Source organism: Typopeltis vanoorti, chromosome 24 (genome assembly GCF_054136105.1).
Source record: "Typopeltis vanoorti isolate ZY-2024b chromosome 24, IOZ_Tvanoo_1.0, whole genome shotgun sequence".
NCBI lineage: Eukaryota > Metazoa > Arthropoda > Arachnida > Uropygi > Thelyphonidae > Typopeltis > Typopeltis vanoorti.
Genome location: NC_143572.1, coordinates 31,579,044 through 31,603,534, shown reverse-complemented (window position 1 = coordinate 31,603,534; position 24,491 = coordinate 31,579,044). Strand labels below are relative to the sequence as shown.

The following is a 24,491-nucleotide window of genomic DNA, read 5'->3' as shown; positions in this document are numbered from 1 at the left end:
AAAAAACCCAGCTCTAACACCCTTACTAACCACACTCTTGCCCAGCTTCCATGGATGTCCCCTAGTCCTCCCACCACCAGGTCTGTTCTCAAAAATATCCTCTGAATTAATCCTATAGAAACCTTCCGCAATTTGAATGTCTCAATCATATCTCCCCTTTTCCGCCTATCAACCAATTTCTGCAACCCACAAATATTCAACCTGTTTTCATAAGGTTCATTCCATAGACCTGCTATCATCTTGGTCACTGGCCTCTGGATCCTCTCAACTCCTCCCCATCAAGACGAAACCCAGGTGACCATATCTGGGCACAGTAATCAAGATGGGGTCTTATCAAGGCTCGATACAAAGGAACAATAACTTGCTTATCTCTGCTCGTCAAAGTATTCTTCAGCATCCAAGAGATTTGATGAGCTGATTTAGCCACTTTTGCGATGTTACCGCTAAACTTCAACTCCCTATCAACAATACTCCAAAGTCCCTGGCCTCATCAATCTCCTGGAGTACAGTTCCACCAATGTGATATATTGTTGCTAATCTTTTCATCCCAAAATGCTTAACCTTACATTTTGCCACCTTAAATTGATATCTATTCTCCTTGGCCCATACCTCCAATATATCCAAATCATCCTGCAAAATTTTGACATCTTCTGCATTCACTATTGCTCTACCCAATTTAGTATCATCAGCGAAGAAATGAACCGTACCTCTCAGATCCTTCCCTATATCGTTAATGAACAAATTAAACAGCAGTGGTCCAAGAACAACAGAATCATGCTGCCCACCACTAGTTACAGGCCGTCTTTTGGACTCTACTCGTGAGTAAACTACTCTTTGGCATCTCTCCATCAACCACCCTCCTATCCATCTCACCAACCCTATATCCATTCCCATGTGTTGGAGTTTACGGATTAGACTTCCATGTGGTATCCTGTCAAAGGCCTTAGCCAGGTCCAGCAGTATCACTGTAAACCCATTACCCTTATCCAGTTCAGCTGTCACTGTGTTATAAAACCTGAGCAAATTACTGAGGCATGATATACCCTTCAAAAAACGATGCTGTCCTCCATACAGTATCTAATTTTCATCAATCCATTCCTGTATTTTATCCTTGACTACTTTCTCTGAGACCTTGACAACGACTCCTGATATGCTGATCGGTCGGTAATTTGCAACAGTAGCCTTGGATCCTCCTTTATGCAATGGAACAATTTTCTCCTCTTTCCACCCCTTCGGGACTAAACCAGACCAGAGACTCAGATTAAACAATAAGTTCAAGGACACTGACAATTCTTTAGCCGCTTCACGTAAGACCCGTGCTGATATACCATCCAATCCCACAGATGTATTCACATTAAGGTTCTGTAATAGACTATTCACTTCCACTTCATTCACTACAATTCCCATATAAACTAATGGTTCCTTCATTCCTTAAACGTCACCACCTGGATGATATACTCTTGCAAAGTGCTCATTCAGTAATTACACTATATTGACTGATTCAATGACCTCCCTACCATCAGCGTTCCTTAAAATCATTCTGTACGGCAGAATGATTTTAAGGAAAACTGTACATGGCAAACTACAACTGCCATGTACAGTTTTTCTTTTACTATCAGCATATTGAAAGAACTTTTTGGGATTCTCTTTAGTTTGAATGGCTAATTTCCTTTCATAATCCGTTTTTGCCTTTCTCACCACACTCGTTACCCTTCTGGCCTGCGCGTTATACCGTTCATGTGCCTCCAGGTCACCTTTCTCCTTAAATTCCTTCCACAGCTGTTTCTTTTTTTGTAACTCAAGTTTAATGGTGTTATTCATCCATTTAACCCCTACTTGATTTACTATTCGGACTATAGGTATACAGTCCGCCATTAGCTCCTGCAAATGCCCTTGTCCACTTTCCATGCCCTATCAACATCCCGCCCTTGCAGTTTTACATGCCATGGTACTGAACCAAGCAATCTCTTAAGCTTGTCATATTTGCCGGCACGGTAATTCCACATGTACCCTGTCTTAACTGAAAATTTCACACATTTAGCCACCTCCCAAGTCAAGACCCTATGATCACTCTCACCAACTGGTTGCAATGTGGTCATATTCATTACAGTCAAATTTTCAGATGCTATTACTAGGTAAAGCACCCTAGAACCCCTAGTATTTTCCATTACATGCTGTCTTAGATAGTTATCCCTCAGTAACTGAATGAAATCCAGTTCCTTCCTCACATGTGTCCTCTCCTCCTTCCAATTAATGTTACTATAGTTGAAATCCCCATAATAATTACCCTCCTTCAACTCATTTCATCAATTTTTCTATGCATACTATCTCCACCATCTATTCCATCACCTGGTCTATAGCAGCACCCAACTGTACATTTTGTTCAGTTAGCCTCAATCTCACATCAAATAGCCTCAAATGAGCTCCTTTCACTACCCTGCAATATAACTTCAATTCTCCTTGGCTGCAGTTCATCAGCTATCATCGATAACACTCCTCCTCCTATTTTATTTTCTCTGTCCCTCCTGAATACACTATACCTTACACATTCTATCCCACTAACTATATCATCTCCTGTCAGCCATGTTTCACTAATGCCAATAACCTGTGGCCAGGAGAGCCAACCAAGGCCCAAAATTCTTCCTTCTTGTTCCTAATACTCCTGGCATTAGTATACATGAAATGCAGAGGTCCATTTGTCCCACCCCTATCTTGATGCGTTATACTAACTATCCGATTCTGATTTCTTGTCCTTCGTACTGTCTCGGGCACATTATAAACATTCCTACACTCAACTGCCTCACTGATGTCTGCATATCCACTTCCTCCCCCTCCTTAATAGTTTTAGTTTCCCTGATTTTGCACATCAACTTTCGCTTCACTCAGCAACACTTTTTCCAGTCTTCCCACCCCAAATCCAATGAAATGTAAGCCATCCATCTTGTACAAATCTTTTCGTCCATCAATTTGAGTTATATTATGGTCTAACTTATCAGTTTGAGGGCTGCTATTTCAAATGACATTTGGAATGCCTTTGATATATATATATAAAAATCAGCTAACGCCTTTTTATTCGTATATGGAGTAGGCGAGGCCATTTAGCCCCATCTAGCTTTTGGAGACTGAGTGGGCAGTTCAATTTCCACTGGTACCCAATCAGAGATAGATGGCCCAAGGCTATCACTAATTAAGCGGCACACAGTGAAGAGAGAAGGCTTAACATGTGCCGCCATCTCGTGGTCCCTAACCCAATATATTTAATATCTGAAATAATGTAGGTTCGACGGTCGATGTTCTTGAGTTTACGGGACAAAAAACCTAAGTTTTCGGGAGAAAAAACCTGCCTGCCCGTGCCAGAGATCGACTAACTCCGGAACTGGTCAAAAAGGCTTAGAAAAATTTCCTCTAGTCGCCGATTAGATTCGAAAGCAAGCTTCCTTCGTGCGGTCAAGCGCCGTGATGTGCAAACGCCACGTCCACTGAGCTACATAGGCTCTTTGCCTTTGATGTTTGGATTATAAAAATTCCCGTGAATTTAAATTTAAATTAGCGTGAATTTTGAGTGTACAGAGAATTATCAAATGTTTAGGCTGGTAGATGGAAAAAATGTGAAGGATTTTTGCAGAGAACAAATTCTCTGTATGTTTCCCAGAGTCATTACAATAACTGTAGAAAGGAAGCAAGTCTGAGTTGTGAACATTGAAGTGGCTAAGAAAAACACCTCACTGTTTGGATATTCGGTGTGAAGATTATAAAAATTCGATTAAAAATAATGAAAAATGTCACCGTAGTTATCAGAATCTATAGAGCGATTAGAAAGGCAGATCAGTGCCGTTGAATGAGGCAAGAAACTTTGGACCCATAGATAATAAGAAGATGAATTAAGATTTTCCATATCAGATCGGATAAATTTGGAGGTTCCGTAGAAGGAATTGTGCAGAGTACATTTAAGAAACTTTGAGAAAGCAGTGGTTCAGGTTGCTAGAATTAAGATATACATATCTGGCCTACATGTTACGCAGCAAAGTCGCTAATCCTGTATACTGCTGTAAAGAGCCTATGTGTCAGATTATGGTGACATTTGCACTGCTGTTCCCTGGAACAGAGGAACTTTGGTATTCCTACAGTGAATTTAGAATGATTTTAAGTCCGTCATCTACACTGTTTACAAGAATATGAGTAACAGAAGAATCACTAAAGGGGACAGCTGACATATGAAGCAACCAATAAACCCTGACTGGTGCTTCAATGGGCAATGAAATTTATCGATGACGCAGGGATAGACCGGGCCCACCGACGAGAAGACCCGAAATACTATAATAATAAACACAACTCCAAGAATTTGCAACTAGATAGAGGAAAGTAATTACTTCATTAATTCTCCAAGTACCCACAGAAGTACAGATGAATAAACTGTGGGTGTCACTTTCATGCGATAGAAGTTCCAAATTCAGCAATTTTCTCAGTTTATATGATCGTACACAAATACTTCGAATTTTCTGACAAAACACAATTTTATCAGCAAATCATGTTTGCTAAATTATCACCTCTGTATATACGCTTTTGTTTCAATTTATGGAATAAATAAATACAAGATTTCGTGTAATTTCGTACCCGAAACATTAGTAAGTCTTTACAAAAAACCACATAAAAATCTCGATGAACTTTTTAGTAATCAGTTCGTATTCCATGTTCATAACCTTGTATAGATTAAGCTATGCAGACTTTGACGACAGCCTGCATAACATAGTCTACAACGGTGCATATGCTGCTGTGAAGAGCTAAATAGCCTTTTTTTTTAAACTATGGTAATTAAGATCAATTAAAAATGTTTATTAGAATAGCAGATTTGTATCCCACAAAAATTGACAAATCATCCCTGCGAACATAAGCAGACAGAATTAGCCAATATATGATCACTGGTATGAAAAAGGTTAAGGACTTGATCTTGATTAAGTCTCACAAAATTGCGCAATGCAGCAAGTCATGACAAACAACAGGTTCTTAATATTTATTATATTTTCGCAATTCACGTAGCTTGATTTCAACATTTTTCTTCTACTGAAAAAAGTAGTAGAACTGGTGTAAATGAAACAAAACATTTGAGTAAAAGAAGCTCAAATTGTAAACTTAGTAGTTTGAAGACTACACTTGATTAGTGTACGTATGAACATCAACAATTCCATAATTGGCGAATGCACGGTAAGTAAGAAATATTTTGCTGCTTATGCGAAAATTTGTACTTATTCTGAATGAAGTTATATAAATTCTTGAATTTTTCTTGGTACATTATTATTATTATTATTATTATTATTATTATTATTATTATTATTATTATTATTATTATTGATGTTATTGTGTCACCTGAACTGAAATTCTGTAAACTTTCACTTTATTTAAGTCTTATGATGTTTCTATGAGAGAAATTTGGAACAACAGACAGAAGAATCAAAGTTGATCCTTAACCAAACGAATGATTGTTCTCACTTTTGTAAATTATACGAAAGTTCATCTATCCCTAATATCGTCAATTATCTTTGTTATTATTTCATTTGCTGAGACTCATTAGCTGCCTTTTTAATCAGGAAGCTGAAGTGTTTGCACTAAGATCGTCCATACTCTATCTGAAGAAACATTTAGCATCCCATCATACATTTTATATTACTGTCACACGATGTTTCAAACGAGTGATTTTGTAGAAGTACTTAATGGGAAGTACCAATTTATTTCCTTAGGGAAAAACGTATTTGCTTGCGCCAAATGTGGATCGACTAGCTCTGGTGTCGGTTAAAGAAAAAGACCCTGGAAAAAGTATTTCTAATCACCGAGTAGAATCGAATTTTCAATAAGTTCTCTCTATGGCAGACCGAGAGTCATGAAAATTATGTCGAGTTTTATTATCAATCCGACAAGTATTAACTTCGTTTTTACTGAGGATAGTTTCGTGCAAACAACGCCTCTCTTGTATGCTGTTGGGAAAATGATGCCATATGGACGAAGAGGCTCTGAACTTCGTAATTGTTTAACTGTCTACATATTGTAGTATAATATAATGTTATATTACAGAAGTTTATTAACTTTAAGAATTACTAGTATGCATAAAAGTATTGGTCTGAGTATATTTAGCAGGCAATAATAGTTTCTTAAGTAAAGTAAATGAGCTTATAATATGCTTATAATTTACTTCCCTTTACATACATAAAACAAAACTCTAATCCAATGGAGGCAGTTAATTCTGAAAAAAAAGTTTTATCCAGAAAACTCAGCTGCTTTTAATGTGCTACATAAAGGATTATCCAAAATATATAAGGATCGAAGTATATTAGTTATAGTTTTCTTCCGAACTCTCTCTCAAAACTCCGTCCATTTTCTATGTCACGTTTAATCACAAGTATACGAGAGGAGTTCAAGATAAAATTTCGCCACACCGTACATGACTTGATATAAACACTACCTTCATACCATGCTTATACTAAATGCGTAGCAAATATAACACAATCAAGAACAAATTCAAGTCTGACTTTAAATGGAGAACTAGCAGTCTAACTACTATAAAGTAAACCAAACAATTCAAAGCACACACATGTGTTTGTACTTCTACCTTTCATGTAGATGAGCCTTTTTTACTGCACCTCAAGGTAACCTTGAGTGACCTTAAGGTTACATTCACCTCCAAATTGACCCCCAAGCACTATTCGTCACCTCAGACTTCGGCATAGATAACAAATAACAATCACCTGTACCCATATCAGAAAGGAAGCATATGACTGAAGACTTTAATGAAAAAAACAAAACACATTAACAGGATCTTTAATAACTTAAAAAAGTCTTCCAGATTGTTTTCAAACGTTGTGTTCCAGATTCTTCACTTGCTTTATGCCGTCACCACAAGCGTTTGTACTGATTAGGATGTTTACAATACGTGAAATAAAGCAAGCGTACACCAGCCTGTTCCAAAAATAGATAGATAAACGTCTTTAGTCAAGACCGATCGCCATCACGACAGTCCTGACCAAAACACAGAAAGTCATCACCAATCAGAATGTCCTCTACTTAAATGCCACCAATAATTCAATGACCAACAGTATGGATTCCGTCTCGCTATACCTCCTACTACAGACATGTTAGGCCACTTTATCCGTCACTTTTACTTTCAGCTATACAGAAATCACCAGACAGGATTCGATCGCTCTCTCTCTTTCTCTCCATGGACTGACTGACATTTACACTTACTCTTTTCTCAAAGAGCTCATCGGTAACTTTCTCAGCGTCCTAAAACACCAAGCAAACATTTCGTCTGAGGGCGTCACTCACTCATCTAGTTACGAATTTTTTTTTTTTCACAAATTTCCGTCTTTCAAATACCGTTCACAACACTTTAGCATCCCAAAACACCGATCCCATGATAACCTTTCTTGCTGATGGAACCGACTTTGTCTTCTTTGGCGCTGAACAACCGGTTTCTGTCCACTGTTTTGACTGCTGTTTGGATTCTGGTGTATAATGGTGAATCCAAGTCTCCTCCATAGCAATACATCGACGCACAAAATCAGTTTTATTGATATAAACACTACCTTCATACAATGCTTATACTAAATGCATAGCAAATATAAAACAATCAAGTTTTATTCTTGTTAAAAACAGTGCAAGCACTGCCCCTTCAGATCTTTATTCTCATTTTCTTTAAATAATCCTCCAAGTCGTCAAGCCATCTCCTTTTTGGTCATCCTCTGGGCCTAGATCCACCTCGTCCAGACATGAAGACCATTTTTATGGTTCGGTCATCCCCCATTCGTTGAACGTATCCTAGTCATCCCAGTCTTCTCACCTTTATTTCAGTAATAATATCCACTTCTTCGAATATCTCCATTATTTCTTTGTTATTCCTCACACTCCAAAGTCCATATCTTTCGTTCCGATATTTGTAATCGGTTTTGATCTCTCTGGATCATTGTCCATGTTTAACAGCCATACAAAAGTACAGGTTTCAGGATTACTTTATATAACTGGATTTTACTTTTTATCGAAATCAAATCAGAGTTTAATAGTGGTTGAATACTATAATAAGTTCTATTTGCAGAAGCTATTCTATAGGTAATTTCAACTGACGCATGATTACGTTCTGTTATTAGTGAACCCAAATATTTGAACTGCTGGACTCGTTCAAAGGTTTCTTCATCTACTGTGAAACTTTGGCTATTTACCAATTTTTGTTTATCCCTGGCAACAATTAAGTATTTTGTTTTAGTTTCGTTTGTTTGTAGTCCCATTATCCTTGCCTCCTCTCTCATTTGTCTATAACCTTCTCTGAGGCTACTCTCAGTCCTTCCGAAACAGTCCACATCATCCGCAAAAGCCAAAAAGCTGTAGACTTCTATTCATAATAGTTCCACCTCTGTTCATAATTACATTTCGTATTACCCTTTCAAGGCATAGGTTGAAAAGCATTGTTGATAGTTGATCCCCTTGTCGTAATCCTTTGGTAATCCTGAACTCAGGTGTGAGTTCACCCTGTATTTGCACTCTACCCATGGTATTTCGGATTGTCAGTTTAACTAATGTCATCAGTTTAGGTGGAATTTGAAATTACTTCATGACTTTAAATAGCTTATCTATATTGATGTTATCGTAAGCATTTTTAAAGTCCACAAACAAATGGTGCAGATTGATATTGAACTGGTAGCATTTCTCCATTATAGTTCGTACTTTAAATGTCTGGTATGTTGTTGATCTACCATACCTAAAGCGACATTGGTAGTCACCCAGCTTTTTTCTATAAAGCGTTGCAATCTAGTTGCCAGTACTCTTGCAAATATTTTGTAAATTACTGCTAACAGTAATATTCCTCTATAATTTTGGCACAGACACTTCATTTTTCATATGGATAGGAACGATGATAGCCGCATCCCATGTAGGCATAGACTCAGTTTTCAATACCTCTGCAAGCACTCATCTATTTTGATTAATTGTGATTTCCCATTGTATTATTATAGCTCGACTGGTATTCTATCTTCACAGGTGCTTTATTATTTTTCTTTCATTCTCTTTAGGGCTAATTCCACCTCGTTTTATTCTAGTACTTCCTCTGTCTTTCAGCTTTTCCCATAATTGCCAGGAGTTCATTATACTTATCTTCGTCTGGAACGTTATTTTCCAAGCTTGTTTTTGTCCTGAAGGAGATCTTCAAAATATTGTGCCCACCTTCTCAAAATGTCCTCCTTTCCACCAAGCAAGTTGCCCTCATGGTCTCTGCAGAACGTTGACTGGGTTGAAATCCGCTTTTTTAATTTCCTTTATCGTATTATACATTTTCTTAGTTTGTCCTGTTTTCTTCAAAATATCAATTTCATTTAGCCTTGCCTTTTCCCATTCACGTTTCTTTCTTCTACACATCTTTTTGACTTGTTTTCGTTTTTCTCTATATTCATTCTCATTTGCTCGAGTTTTCCGTTCAAGCATCTTTAGTCGTGCTGTATTTCTGTTTTCAACACATTTTCTACATTCCAAATCATACCATTCATTTCTTTTATCATTATTTCTGCGTCCTAGGACGTCTTGAGTCACTTTAATAATTTTATTCTTAATCCCTTTCCATTTTTATCTATAATAATATCATATGCATATTCGACCGCTTTTTCTTCATATTTATTTCTTCTCTCAATCTTTCAATGTATGTTTGTCTGATCCGTATCACAATCCGCTCCTCTAAAACTTCTTACATCAATGATATGTGTCACATGACGCCTATCAATCACCACATGATCTATTTGATTTTACGTTATTCCGTCTGCCGGTCTCCAAGTAGCTTTATGTACTTTCTTATGTGGAAAACATTTGAACATTTGAAAAAAATTTGATCTCCTCTATGCCTTCTGGTATCAAATATGCCACTTCCTTTCCATCTCACCTCCTGCAATGCTATTATCCGCACTCTTTATCTCTATAGTTCCTCACGCACTCTCTTCGCTGATCCTGCCCTGTTCAGGCTCAAGACATTCCAGCTTCCGAACCAATATTCAGAATCCTTTTTCTGTTGTCCAGGTTGTTCCGTGAAGTCCGTCCGGTTAATTTTCCTCTTGGCTTTCTCAACAAGTTGAGTTTTTACAGGATAGGGTTATTAGCTCTGCGCCCAACCTTACAAGAAGGAACCCGGCTATACCCCCCCCGGGGAACTGGGTACCAATTTTAGTCATCTTTTAAGATATGCATGGGCTACATTGGGACTATTCTTTAACCCTGTCACCACCCGATGTTACCCCCGTCTACAGCTGCAATCACCTCTTGATTTGAAGAAACACGCCGACCACCAGCGAGGAAGAGTTTTAGTTTTGTGAAGAGATAGAAGTCAGAGCGAGTCAAATCTGGGGAATAAGGTGGATGTTCCAACAATTCATAGTGCAGATCCCTTAATTTTCCCATTGCCAAAACACCTTTGTGGGCTGGTGCATTGTCCTGATGAAAGATGATTTTTTGATTCTGCAAACCAGGGCTTTTCTCACGAAATTTTCATCTAGTCTGGTTAGAAGATCGGAATAATATTCCCTAGTTATTATTTTACCATTTTCAAGATAATTAATAAAGAAAATGCCTTTAGCATCCCAAAACACCGTTCCCATGATAACCTTTCTTGCTGATGGAACCGACTTTGTCTTCTTTGGCGCTGAACAACTGGCTTCTGCCCACTATTTTAACTGCTCTTTGGATTCTGGTGTGTAACGGTGAATCCACGTCTCATCCATAGTAATAAATCGACGCACGAAATCAGTTTTATTCTTGTTAAAACGCTCCAAGTACTGTTTAGAGATTTTCATGCGAGTACGCTTTTGATCTGCTGTGAGCAAGCACGGCACCCATCTTGCGCAAAGCTTTTTCATATGCAATTCTTCATGCAAAATATATCCTATACGTTCTTTTGAAATGCCTATAGTCTCATCAATTTCACGCACTTTGACTCGCCGGTGATCCAATACCATGTCCTTCACTTGATCAATGGTTTATGGTGATGTTACACCTTTTTGGATGTCCTTCACGTGGATCTGAAAGGTTTAAACTCGGCAGCTCATTTCTTAATAAAATCAGTCTGAAGTAAAAGTATTGTTTGTAGCCCTTGAAGTAAACGGGTATCCCTTGAAGTAGAAAATTCCCAATTATACAATTCCAAATATCAAACTGTCTTAAAATGCAATAATGTAAAGTCCACTTCTTTTATTTTAGCTATGTATTACAAATACACACACACAACGCAAAATATAACACAAATTCCACGATATATTGGAAGAAAATAAAGCAAAACATTACTAAACCTCTAACGTTTACATTCAAGACATTAACCAAGGAGGTCCATGTAATGTGAGGCCTTAAGCTATAGCTTGTTTGGCTCATCCGTAAATGAGCCCAGCCTGGAGTCGCTGTTTGTCCCACGAGCGGGGTTGTAATTTCCAAACTCCTCACTCCTCATACAGGCAGTGTGAGAAATATCTTTCAATGGTACGCGAAATGCTATGAAGATAACTGCCTCCCCATCTTCTAAGATATAGTAACTTATAGACCTGCCGAACGCCAGTTACACAAAATGACCACCAGAGAGCGTAGGGAATAGACCCTAAACGTAGCAACTGTATGAGCCATCGCTTTCAGCAAGCACATAATTCCGCTAACATCTCTACTTCCAGATGGTGCTACCTTAAGGGACAAACACTTGCAGTTTTCTAAGCTATTGAGGATGTACTTCCGATGACTTTCTGAAGAAAGAATTGAGGGGACGGGGTGAGCGATTCTTGGTAGGTGAAGGGGGAGTGTGAACACTTTGTCTTCTTCATCAGTGCACAGTTGTATAGGTATAGGTACGGAAAATGCTTCGGAGTTTTGGAAAAAACCATTTTAGATGCTTTTTTCCCTGATTCTAAGGATATATTCTCCGTCTAGTGATTCAGCGTATTTAGTCAATATTACTCTGTTTGCTAAGAAATTTCTTAAATATTCGGATATGTTAATTTATTCACCACGATAGTCAGTTTTACATTAATATTGCTACTGGATTCTGTCATAATCACCTATAATTTACTGTACGCCCACAGATGCGAGACCCTTCGACACTTCTGGGCATGTCAGAAGAAGGAGAATCCATTCCGATATTAGGATAATCAATACGTTTCATGGGATGAGTGTTTATTATTATACGTTGGAAAATTAGCTTTTCTTTTATGATCATTGTAGTTTTTAAAGTGGTAACTATTTTGTTTGTACAACAGTTGGAAAATTTAAGTATAAAGCACGTGATTTCGCGTGTTGTGACCAATTCGTACATCCTTTTTTTCTTTCTCCCCTTTAGCATAAATTGACTATTCTTGGCATATTGCCAAGCTCGGTTCTATGAAGTGTGGGCGTACAATACTAGCATTATAACGATGATAAAGTATTTGAATGAAACCTGAATAAACATTCTTTCAAAGTAACCCCAATACTATATTTCAGTAACTTGACTTCTTTCGTATGTCATCACGTGATATATCCGTTAATCCTATCTGCTGAATGCTAGTATTATTACGATAATTATTATGAAAATCACGATTATAATAGAAGAATAAGTGGATTAACTATTTTAAATAACCAATTGGTAATCCATAATCCAGTATACACTGCCCTACTGAGACCTTCAATAGACCCTGCATAAGATAGTCGATATAGGTGCCTTCTGTGTGGAATAAGACGTGGTATGAATTTAAAATACAAGCATTCAGCAGATAGGATTAACGATATATTACGTGAATGGCATACGAAAGAAGTGAAGTTACTGAAATGGATAAACATGGCTTGCATGCCATGGCGTAAAACAAGTCTGAATTATGCATGATCTCCAATAAAACTACAAGGTTGTGAAAAACACACAATTATATCATATTTATGACTTTTTTTTTTTTTTTTATATATATATATTTTTTTTTTTAGATTTTTTTTTATATTTATAAACGTTGATTTCTTCACTTCTCTTTTAGTAAAAAGAGAAGTGAAGTAGTCTAAAAAGTAGTCTAACTGCTGTAAATTAAAAAAAAAACAGTTTATTAAAGATAAATGTACAAATTGTAGATTTATTTTTTTGACGACTTTCATCGATGCATGTCGACATCAGTTCTATCAGGAATTCCTGATAGAACTGATGACGTTGGAATATAAGTAAGTTAGAGGTTTTTTTACAGTAAAAGTTATACTTCACTTATTTTGAAGGAAATCACGCGATTCATGAATTTTGTTTGAGTAAATATCATCATCATTTATTCATTAATTCCATCACTGAAAGTGCAATTAATTTAAACTTTAAACTTACGAAGATGTCGGTTGAAAAACGAGCCGAGTTTAGTTTCTCGGAAGATTTTTCGACCAACACCAAAATTAGTCAAGCCATTTTTGGAACAACAAGGACGTTTTTCCGTATTCAAATAAAAAGTATCTGCCTATTCACTATAAGAGAACATATAATGGGCTCTCTCTTTTTGTCAGGCCGAAATATTATCCAAAAATTATTAACTTATTCATTTCTGGTGATAATATTGTTGTGCTTGCAGCGTATTTGTCCTGCACAGTTGGAAAACGATGTGAATTGGAAGAAGAATAACTAAGCTCGGGATTAGAATATGTGAAGTAATATGTGTGGTCAGCCTGGATGGCCGAGTGGTTAGTGTATCCGCTCTTCAGTCAAAAGGCTGCAAGTTCGAATCCCTCGATAGGCATGAATGTTTGTGATTTGCTGCGAAAATACTAGTGGTGGTGTAGACGATGATGGTAGTTGCGGTTCGTTGTAGTTGGTTGAGTCGAGACAGAGAGTTGTAGAGTAGATGCCCTCCCTCGGTGAGTCTTTGGTCTGTTTGGAAGTCACGTAATAATAATATTACTCTGAGTACATTTACTTTTCTTAGCTTATGCAGAAATCAAATGGAGGCAATTAATTCCGAGGAAGAAATAGCAGAAAACAAAACCAGCCTCCGACTGGCTGATGTACTGACTGGTGCCGAGCAAAAGCCACCGGAAACATGTATCTGTTGTTTCTCTCTCTCATGTGAATGAACTTATATTACTTCTCTGAAGATGACCAAATCATCATACTTCTTTACTCACTAATCCAAAGAAGTCAAAGAACGAGCAACCGCACTCATAAGAGGATACCATATTGCTCCTATCGGCTTTCGACAATAAAAATCATCAGAAGGATCATAAATAACTCAGGCACAAAAGAGATTATTGTTATGATGATATATTTCAGGTTGTTCTTGAGGACTGTGTTACAGAACTATCTCTTCTCTTCTGTCGTCTATACAATCCTTTGTAGTGATCTGGCATCTGTTCGAATAAATAAAAGAAAGCAAGAATATATCAGCCTATTCCAAAAAAAAAAAAAAAGAAAAAGAAAAGAGATATGAATGTATACAGGCAAAGTACCAAACGATCGCCATTACCTCAGTCTTCATCAAAATAATGCAGTTCACCATTATTGAGTAGCTTTTTCTGAAAAGTACATCAATAACTTCCTGAGTGTTTAAAAATACTGGGCATAAATTTCCTCTGAAGTTTAGGATAGAACACATCAAATTCCTTTAAAATTCTTGATGAAATTCTGTATCTTTTCTAACGTACTTTCATGGGCACCACTTGACTGAGGTGCAGCACTCATTCCTTTGCAAAACATGAACAGTGCAAGGTCTCATTTCAGTGTAATTTCCAACACCACAAACCTGTTTCTTCTTTTCTTTATTTCTTTGGCTTCTTTTATGTGGAATTTTCTTCAAGTATTCTCCAACAAGTACAACTGCTATCGTTTCAAGGATAACTCGTTCATTCTCATCTATGATCTACACACGGTATTACTGTGCTAGTTTCTACTTCCTATTTACACCGCGTTCCAAGCCATGAATGAGATATTTGAAATTAAAATAAAGAACGCATGCAAGGATTTATAAAGAACACTGCAGTATACTAAACTCACACTCTTGGAAAAATTCATAGAATGTTATTTCGTGTTAATTGGCAACGATCGCATGAATGTGAAAATCGTTTCACTCAAAAAATAATAAAATAAATTAAATAAATAACAATAATGGGGTAAGAGATCATAGTGGCTGATTTATCTAGAGAACGTGTAAATTCGGTAGCGTGATTTAGTACAGAAAACTTTGCTTCAGACTCAAATCTCTGCTTGCCTGGACAAAGATTGCTAAATCGTGGATGCACTGAAGAAATGCGAATGGTCTTTCTTCCTGAGGCATAGCTCGATGGAGGTGAATAATATTTCCCTCATGGCTACGTTTAATGAACGAGATATAATATCCAGTGTCAGTAATGCTATTCTTTTCTACATTTTACTAACATTACAAACTTAAATTATTGCGTTATCCTTTTATTACAATTGTTTGTTTTCTATATAAGCTTTCCAATAATACATAAGCCTTTCTTCTATTTTGCTTTTTATCTCTTTGTTCTTAAACTCTTTAGTTGTTTCAAATTCAAATGCTGCCCCCTAATAAGTTTATTGTTACGAAAATGGCTGTTTTTGTATGCGAATATTCGAGAAAGTTTTCTTGTAGTAAAAGATGACAGTCTTTTACTACAAGAAAAGTATTTACGTATTTACTAAATAACTAAAGTAGCACAAGAAAAATATTCCTAGCAGTACATTCATGTGATATAAATATATTAAAGAATGAAATGGTAAATACGTGTAGATCTCGATGTATCGTAAGTTTTGTTATTATTCTATAGACAAAATTCTCAGTAACAAAATTAGTTATCTGGTGTTTTTGTGCATTACATTTGTAACTAATCAGCATACTTCATTTTGACGTTTAGAAAATATGTCGTCCTGGAATTCGATCGTCGTTTTTGATTCCATCTTTGGTACACCGGGTAAGCATGAGCTCATATTTCATAATTTAATAAGTTTGTGCTATTTTTTACATTTAATAAGTTTTATCTATTAATCACTATCTTGAGGTATTTGCTTTTCACTTGAATCCAACTTGTCAAGGTTAGGATGTTTCGATTCAAAATAACGTCTCAGATTGTAATCTTTCGGCACAGCGATAGATTTCCGGCAAACAATGCACACTATTTTGTCCTTAAACAACGTGAAAAAATATTTGTTTGTCCATTAAGGGTTAAATGCTCGATGTTCCGAATCTATTTTACACTTTTTACTTAAGTTCATTGTGTCGAGATTGACAATATCAATTACAAAGAACTAATGATGAATGGCCAAACCCAGTCAAGGCAAGGCCAACTTTGTGTAATACGATTCGTTCTCGTTCTCGTTCTCGTAGACATCAAGTCGTTATCACGGAGATGTGACTTTGAATTTCCCCGCAGCGACACTAGCGCTAACAAAACCTCGAAGCGATTGTGACAATTGGTTATTAAATACGACAGTGGGAATAACTCCAAATGCAATTTATTGTCGAGTTGAAAGAAACACGATTGTGACAGTAATCTCATGAACGTAAACATGCAGTCTTAGTAAAAATTTACAACGCTAGGAAAAAATCGTCTAATTTCATATTCCACCGTATGATTAAATAATTCAATCAGGCAGACGGGCCAAAATAAATTGCATTGCGGGCCGTATGTTGTGCAGGCCTGATATAGAAGAAAGAACAAAGACTGAACAACTTTTGGAAACAAGGAGTTGAGAAAATAAATAAAACATAATAAACTGAAATGGAAAACCAGTTAGGAGAATACGGATAATTCCTCTACAATATTTCAATAACAACTATAATCAGAGAAAAATAATTTTAGTTGTATGGACATGTGTACTGAATTCCAACTGTAAGATTTCCTTAATTTTCACCAAAATGGAATATTAGAAGGAATAAAACCAGTGGAAAAACATTAACCATATACAGTAAGTCGTCTGAACTCATACAAAAATTTAAATAACTTGGATGCTGATATATTTTACTAGAAAGGCATTGTATATTAAGGCATGGCCCCTTAATATACAACGTCTTTCTAAAAATAACTAATGTACTACCAGTTTCTTCTTTCCAGCAGACTTCGATGGGTGCATAATACAGAGTAAAAAAAGAAATATATGAAAAAAAAAAACATTAATTTGGTACATCACCAAAGTTCCAAATTATTAATCCGGATTGCTCGCATTAGAATGAATTAGAGGACTATCTGCGTTGTTCTCGTGCACGAGGACGTTGTATCGAGACTGTCATAGCTAAATAATGATTTAACTCTTCAGCCGTGTCCGATTCTTGGTAACTTTAGGCAAGTTTTCTTGCCACGCAGTGTTTCTGGTGAGGTTTTTTACTGGTTACTTCACCATTGCTTTCTCCAATGACCCCATTTTATCCGAGCTCGGGACCGACATAGCCGACGAATCAGGCCTATGACTGAGTCGTAGGTATTCATAATTGTAAATACGTGTGTGTTCATGGGGACGGTTTGCTTGTTCTGAGGGACAAAAATCCCGCGTTTCCCGATGAATAAAACCCTCTATCTCTGTATGAGAGCGGCTAACTCGCCTTTCGTCGAAGGAGAACAGATAAAGGTTCTTTACGTCATGGACGGGAATCGTCTATAGCGACTGAGCTAAGTAGACTCTCCTAGCTGAATAGCAGATAAGTAAGAATCAGAATGGTTGTGGCTTAACAGGATTTAATACAATTCCTTTTGATTCTAAGATTTTTCTTTAAAGTTCATCATAGCGTTTTTAAATAATATCGGATCAATCCCAGTTTACTGAGTGTACAGTTTACTGAGTGATTGTCATTGGGTATAGAACAATTAAGGCCATGAGTGGTTACGACTGTGGCCCTGGTTCTACCATAGGCGATGTCTCTGAGATGTTCTTCGATACGAAGCTCGATTGGTTTTCTGTTTGTCCATAACATGGAGAATTACAGTCACTCAAAAGACAGTACACACCTGGATACTTCGAGTTGTCATGTTTATGTTTCACTGGTCGAAGCCAGGATCGAAGCTTTCTTAAGGGGATGAATAAGGTACGAATCGTATATATCTTGAGTATATTTGCCAATATGTTAGAAACGAGTTGATATAAGGAATGGTGATATAACCTTTCACATCACAACACTTCGACACGATGTGTAGAATGATTAAACAAGAGTTTAGAAATCGACTCTTTACGATAACCATTCTTCTGAAAAATTGGTAAAAGTAGCTTTAATTCTTTGTCGAACTCTTCATTGCTGATGAAAGTACGCGCAACAATTCCTAAAGAAATAATACCAAACTTTTGGAGTGGATAATAATGAGACTGAGATTGAAGATATCTGTTGGTATGGAGATTTTAATTTTTTAAATGAACGAGTAAGTTTTACATCAAGAAAATGAAGCAAAGCGAACTGTTAACTTCTAGTTAGCCTGTAAATTTTATCCTAGGATGTTGGTTGTTAAGGTCATTCGAGTACTCTTGGAGTGAATCTGGACCATGGCTCCAAGAGTTTTCCAAAAGATTTCCAAAATTGGAAATCTTTTGGAAAATTCCAAAAATTTCCAAAAATGAAATAGCTTGAATTTATACAAGAACTTAATGATTTTTAGATAATTCATGTTATGGAGGAACTAATACTTATTCTTTGGGTACATCAGTAAAGAGAAAAGTAACATTAAAGCTGGCTAAGATTTCAACTTTTTTTTGTAGATCTATATCTTTAATCATGGAAACAGTGTTCGGCTTTCTTAATGTAAGAATTAGAAGAACCTGTAAATGATAGTGTGTTTTTAGTGGGGTATTTTCTTTGTGTATTTTTGGAAGCCCACACTTGCGAGAAACGATGTGATACAGGGACCGGAGAGAGAGAGAGAGAGAGAGAGAGAGAGAGAGAGAGAGAGAGAGAGAGAGAGAGAGAGAGAGAGAGAGAATCTTAATTCTCTAGAGAATTCAAAAGTAGTCTTGAGGAGGTTATTTGTTCGGTTTGGATCATTCTCAAGATTGAAGTATCTGTATCGCGTAACTCCGTATTGTGCAATAATATTCTTCGGTATCTAGGATAACTGGGACATTTCCGTCGTGTGCAGGAAGGATTATAATATTTTCCTTTTTCTTTTAAATTTTTAGTGCTTAGAGATCTGCTTTGGTAACGTTACTGCTAGGTGGTTTTGTTTGGTTAATAGCGAAGATAGATTCTACTCGCATTAATATATCTTCCTGAGGTGGAAGGAAGGAAACAGCGTTTTCAGCTTTGAATAATAAAAGTTCTTTAGAAATACGACGAGGGAAAATTGCAATGTTAAAACCTTTTGTTGAGAAAATCTGTTTCTGTGTTTGAAAGATGGCAAGCGGACGTGTTGATTATAATCTTGGTGAGAGGATGAGGAAGGTTTAGATTACTTTTTTTGTTCTACTTTCAATGCATCAATTTTTATAATTAATTTTAATTTATTTCTGTCCTGGGTGTTAGTGGCTTGGGGGGTGAGCATAATCTTAATGTGTTGCCAAGAGTTATTTTCTGCGATTTCTTCTGACGGATAAATAAGCCTTATGGGAATTCAGTTGATCTATGGACATTGGTGTCTACAATTCGTTCTTGGAGAAGTTCTCATTTAGCTTTATAACAAATCCTCTTTGCGTGTTCAGTCTTAATTTTTTTTTAAAGTAATGAACTTTGGGAATATGTTGTTGAACTTATAACGGTTTAGGAACTCTCATCTCTTCAAGAACAATCCGCCATAATGCCTTTTGTAAACCTCTGATACTTCTATACGTAGCCTCGTCATAAAGGCTAAAGATTTCAAACTTGTACGCAAACTTATATACTGGCTATTTCGAGAAGAGTATCTACTTTTCCCATATTTCTAGGCTTTTAAGTACATAGATTAACCTAAGGACAACAACAACAATAACAACAATACTCTTCTCTAGCCTTTTCTTATTGACTGAATTTACAGCCATATTTCAAGCTCACAGAATGTCTTAGTTTTAATAATGAAACATTTTTAAAACGTTTTGATATATATATATATATATATTTTTAAATTTCCAATTATACATTTTGAGTTTCGTAAAATTAAAATATTTTGACGAGTCTAAAAATATGGCACATATTTTATTTATTTATTTATTTTTACCTTATATTGTCAAATTAGTAAAAATGCTTCATTCGATAGGGTAATTTGCATTGGCAAAGTATATCGAACTGTTATATTGCATCCTCTTCATGCAAGAACTTTTAAATACAATTTCGAATTAGTTACGCACAGTAAGATATCAACGTGATTTCTGATTTTAGAATCGTATTCTTCTTGGTGAAGAAAAGTTCATGAACTGTTATTAATAATATCTTATTGACTAGATGAATTTTTTTTTCTGATTCCCACCCACGATAGGCTTCACACGTATAGTATATTAATGAAGTACATGTCAGAAGAGCTTATTTATTTATTTATTTATTTATTATTATTATTAGTATTATTATTGTTATTATTATTATTATTATTGAGACAGAGGGCGGTGTGTAGGCATAGGAACGGGCGCACGGCGATATCGTTGCTCCCGTTTTTATAGTTTTAAAGTGGTTCCAACTCCTGTTTTTAATCTGAAAGTGTTCCTAAGTAACTCTACTTGTCATGCAAAAGACAGTGATATAAAATTCACCGAAATCGGCTAAGAAGAAACCAAATTGTGAAGTGCTGAAAAATGAACAGAGAGAACCGTGGTCAACATCGAGCGAAGAACAAAGGACGTCGCCATCTTTACAATTATACCATAATTCCTCAAGGGAAGAAAGGTGAACCATGAAGTGCATCAAATGCCTGAAGGATTTATTGTCCGACGGAAATCATATAACCTGTAGGAAATGCAGTAGGATTCTACACTTTACTTGTGCCGGCCTTTCAGAAAAAACCTGGCAACGTAAATCCAATGAAATACGCCAGGAATTGAAGTGCCTACTCTGCAGGGAGAACAAAGAAACTCACCTAAGGCAGCCATCTACGACGCAGCCGATTATACCAGAGGCCAAATCACACGACGAACTGAACAGAGAAAAAAAATACAGGTGAGTCCTATAATTTGAACTCCTTAAATATACTAATAGAAAACGGTCTAGAGACTATACAAGCCAGCTTAGTAGGTCTTGTGCAAGAACTCTTTGACAAACAGAACGAACAAATAACAAACAAATCTAGCGAATATGAAGATTTGGTCAAACAATAATTTAGCAGTGATAGAAGTGTTGCAAACGATAAAGGACATTAAAATCAGCATTAACAGTAACTGACAGGCAGCACAATTTAATGAAAGAGACATCCAAACTCCGTTAAGAACTTGATTCCCTAAAACTACAACGAACGTTTAAATCAGTAACAACATAAAGATCTTGTCATAAACGGTCTTCCTGAAACTGCACCCACAGAAAACCTCAGAGACGTAGTTTTAAAATTAGTACCCTGCAATTGATATCCCCCCTACAGCTTAACGACATTCTAACCGTAAATGGGACTCCTAGGAAGAGCTAAAAAAACAAGGCTTGCAAAGACCCGCACCAGACATAGTTCGTCTTACAAGCAAATTCACAAGAGACAATCTCATAAAAGCCAGCAGACAGATAAAAACAGTTGCCAAGGACTTGAACGCACTGCAAGACAACACACCAATCTACCTATCCGAATATTTAACATTCAATCAGAATCTGTTGTACGAAGCAAGAAAAGCAAAAACAGAAAACAAATTACCAATTTTTGTGGATCAGAGATGCTGAGATATTCTTGAGGAAGTCACAAACTTCAAAGCCGATACAAATCAAAATCTCACAAGACATAGAAAGGCTGCCACAGTGAAAAAAAAAGTCTCCAAATTAGTTCCAAAAGAAGACCATAACAAAAACGAATGTGAACCATCAAGTCGGATGTAATAACCTCAGAATATATCCGCAATTTCACTTTGATCAGACCTTTCAGATTATTTATTTGACCTCTCAAATCAATAAAATCTCAAATACTTCCAACACAGCAATCAAATCAATAAAAAATATCTAATCGGTGTCATCCTCAGATAAGCTTATTAAAAAGCTTCGAGGATGCAAGCTGAGACATTACATATCAACCGAGATCAATAGAAAGAAAAAAAAATTACTGAAGTGCTGTTACAGTTACAGCGCTTAAATACATTAAAAGCAAAAAAAAATTGTCAAATATATATAACTTATTGTTATGCTATAAATGCTGTTAAAATGTAATCTTATTTAATTGCTAACTATAAATTATCATCTATTCTATAGTAACTATTATTAACACAATATACAAAAAATAGAAAATTTGTATGAAATTCATTGTTAAAAAAAAAGACAAAAAACTAGAACAACATGTTTTGTAAATGCATAATATGAAATCATAATTTTAATACTAAAAATCTTGAATTAAAAAATACTATTATTATTATTATTATTATTATTATTATTATTATTATTATATGTATGTATGTACTTTTTAGAATATTTAAATTTTGTAATTTTTGTAATTTTATAATGTAATTATTATATGTATGCAAGACATAATAAAGTGTTTTTAAAAAAAATATTTATTATTACGAGTGTTAGGACTTAGACATGGTGGTGGAGTTGTCTGCTGTACTCTTTCGCCCTGATGCTTATAGATTCACCTATATTCATGGGCTCAGCTTTCAGTGATGAGGATGAGCCTGGCCTTGCTTCTCCCTCTAATTTGCAAAAAAAAAAAAAAAAAAAAAGTTACGGCTAAAAGACCTGCGCCTACTCCCTTCTGGAAATAAAAGACTAGAGGATTTATTTTTAATTTTATTATTACATATATATATATACTAAATAAATGAACAGTAATTGTGTGCGTGCGTGCGTGCGTGCGTGTGTGTGTGTGTGTGTGTGTGTGTGTGTGTGTGTGTGTGCGTGCGTGCACATTCTAGTAATAGTGTTAGTTCTACGGTTCGACTTTGATATATATTTGTAACTTGGTCAATCTTAAATATTTTATCATACTAGTCTTGTTTATAATCTAAATAATAAATTTTATTAATTACATCCTGTTAGAGCAGAATACTAATATTAAGTACAGTTTCGTTCATTTTCTCCCTTTGTACTTTGAAAATTGTGTGATTGAAACAAATGAAATTTCTCCACAACCTTTTTGCGCGGATTTCGAATACCAAAAGATCCGTCTAGATAAGATTTTGAATGACATGCAAACGATGAGAAGAACAGACACACAGACAGAAAAAATAAATTGAATAAGTTCTTATGCTGCTTGTAAAATGCAAATTAAACGTAGTAGATAATGAATATTAAAATTAATTTAAACATTTCAAGAATTTTAAATTAATTATGATGATAGTGTTCGCTAGCACAAACTTGGACTTCATCTGTATATCTAAACATATCCGCAAATTTAGAGTTGTATTTTATAAAACAATTATATTCTCTGCATTTTATAATTGAAATGCATTTTGGATGTATCTAGACGAACATTTAAAAGGATATCCATTGATGAACAGCTCGAATGCCATACTTCTCATTGCCCTCTGCTATTGGCTGCTATCTAATGTAGTCGGTCCAGCGCTTATGAAAAACAAACGTCCATTCGAACTTAGGCCTCTGATGATCATTTACAACATTGTCATGGTAGTCATAAGTATAGGAACGACTTTGGAGGTACGTATTGATATTGATCAAGTTTTAGAGTGAGATTGTCAAACTATAATTGCTGAGCAATTATAGTTTGTTTTAAGATGAAATGCTATTCTTTCAAAGTTTTAGGCCAGTTACCATTCGATGAATTTCTGTTTCTGAGTGTTTCAGATAAAAATATGGAGATCAATGAACTGATCTCCATATTTTTGTCTTTAAAAAATAATATTGATCATATATGATAGAATACCAGCATGGATGAAGACGCTAGATCCAAAATTGAAATAGTTATTTCAGCGTTTTGCAATGTAATGATAGAGGCTAGGTGGCCAAACCAAAGAAAACAAAGAAATTCCACTTAAATGGATGATTGAGAATTCTTTAAGTGGAATTTTTTTTTTTTTTTTTGGTTTGATAAGAATTACGACCAAAACAAAGTAAGTCTCTTATGCTCGTAAATTATATACATGTAACAGCCTTTTTTTTATTTCTGGCCAATTTGTTCATATTGTCCAAAAACAAAACATGTTATGTTTTATTACATTTATATTATATTATATTATATTCATAGTATAATATTTTAATAATAAATAATATATTTAATATTATATATTATACAGAAATATTATATTTCACTGAGAAACCTTTATTTAAGTACTTTTTTAAAATTTGTTATAATAACTTACAAATACGTGATTTTTTAAAAAGTTATTAAATATATTTCTGTATTAAAGCATTACTTATTTCATTTAATTATTAATTATTAAATATATTTCATACATACATTAACGAAATTTATTTTATCGGATGGTTCCGATCCCGTAATTTGAAATATTTGAATTTAAACTTTGAATGAGTGGTATGAGTGGTATAACC

The 24,491-nt window shown here is 35.5% G+C and overlaps 1 protein-coding gene across 1 annotated transcript in view; it reads left to right on the top strand.

The window, feature by feature from the left end:
* LOC150093076 (very long chain fatty acid elongase 7-like) overlaps positions 1-24,491 on the top strand; it is a 124,439-nt gene that overhangs the window by 11,784 nt on the left and 88,164 nt on the right. Inside the window, exon 2 of the mRNA XM_090414149.1 lies at positions 23,449-23,639. Coding sequence (XP_090270275.1) covers positions 23,449-23,639 — 191 coding nt within the window. The remainder of the gene's footprint in view (positions 1-23,448; positions 23,640-24,491) is intronic.